Source organism: Stegastes partitus, unplaced genomic scaffold (genome assembly GCF_000690725.1).
Source record: "Stegastes partitus isolate 25-593 unplaced genomic scaffold, Stegastes_partitus-1.0.2 Scaffold124, whole genome shotgun sequence".
NCBI classification, from domain to species: Eukaryota; Metazoa; Chordata; class Actinopteri; family Pomacentridae; genus Stegastes; species Stegastes partitus.
In genome coordinates this window covers 577,490-578,510 of record NW_007577855.1, presented here as the reverse complement: position 1 = coordinate 578,510, position 1,021 = coordinate 577,490, and the positions used below count along the sequence as shown (strand labels likewise).

General features: G+C 56.0%; 1 protein-coding gene across 1 annotated transcript in view; it reads right to left on the bottom strand.

Annotated features, from left to right (window-relative positions):
* The window catches only part of pik3r5 (phosphoinositide-3-kinase, regulatory subunit 5), a 23,567-nt gene that overhangs the window by 6,221 nt on the left and 16,325 nt on the right, over positions 1-1,021 (bottom strand). The window contains 1 exon segment of the mRNA XM_008278491.1: positions 533-707. Within this exon segment, the coding sequence (XP_008276713.1) occupies positions 533-707 (175 nt within the window).

The following is a 1,021-nucleotide window of genomic DNA, read 5'->3' as shown; positions in this document are numbered from 1 at the left end:
CGCCTCCTTCGTCGCCGGCCCCGCCTCCTTCGTCGAGGGATCACGCCTCCTTCGTCGCCGGCCCCGCCTCCTTCGTCGAGGGATCCCGCCTCCTTCGTCGCCGGCCCCGCCTCCTTCGTCGAGGGATCCCGCCTCCTTCGTCGCCGGCCCCGCCTCCTTCGTCGAGGGATCCCGCCTCCTTTGTCGTCGGCCCCGCCTCCTTCGTCGAGGGATCCCGCCTCCTTTGTCGCCGGCCCCGCCTCCTTTGTAGAGGGATCCCGCCTCCTTTGTCGCCAGCCCCCACAGGGATCCCGCCTCCTTCGTCGCCGGCCCCCACAGGGATCCCGCCTCCTTCGTCGCCGGCCCCCACAGGGATCCCGCCTCCTTCGTCGCCGGCCCCCACAGGGATCCCTTTTTTATTTTTTAATGTTTTTTTTTAATTTAAATTATTTGATCTGATCAAATAGCAAAGAGAAATAATTTTAAAAAGCATATCAAACAAGGTCTTACGAGGTTAAAGCAGAGTCATGGAACAACTGGTTGCACCACGTACCTGCAGGGCTCTGTGGATGCTTTGCAGAGGGTACTTGGTGCCTAATGTGGACTGGAAGGCGTGCTTGATCAGGGTGATGTAGGTCTCCTTCTGCGAGTGCTGAATGCGACTGAGCTGCTCAGCCACTGAGAGAAAGTCTGCAGGAACCTCACCGGGGTTCATCAGCAGCACAGTCCTGCGGGCAGCAGACAAGTGGCGTCAGCAAGGTGTGAACATGAACACACAGCGTCACAGGGAAGAAGGTGCACACAGGATGTTGTAGTGGTGCTGGGGTTTGGTGGGTACAGACGGGGACGAAAGGGGATTTTCCAGGTCCAGTAAGAGCTAACCACTGACATGTAATTCACCTAGAAGGACTCCTTCTAGGACACTGAGTGCTGTGTTTCCTTATCTTTGAAAGAAAGGCAGCAGATCAGATAAACGTACAGTGACCCAGCTGTGGTTTTTAACAAGAAAGCAGAAGGTACAAAGATATCACATACTCTGAAC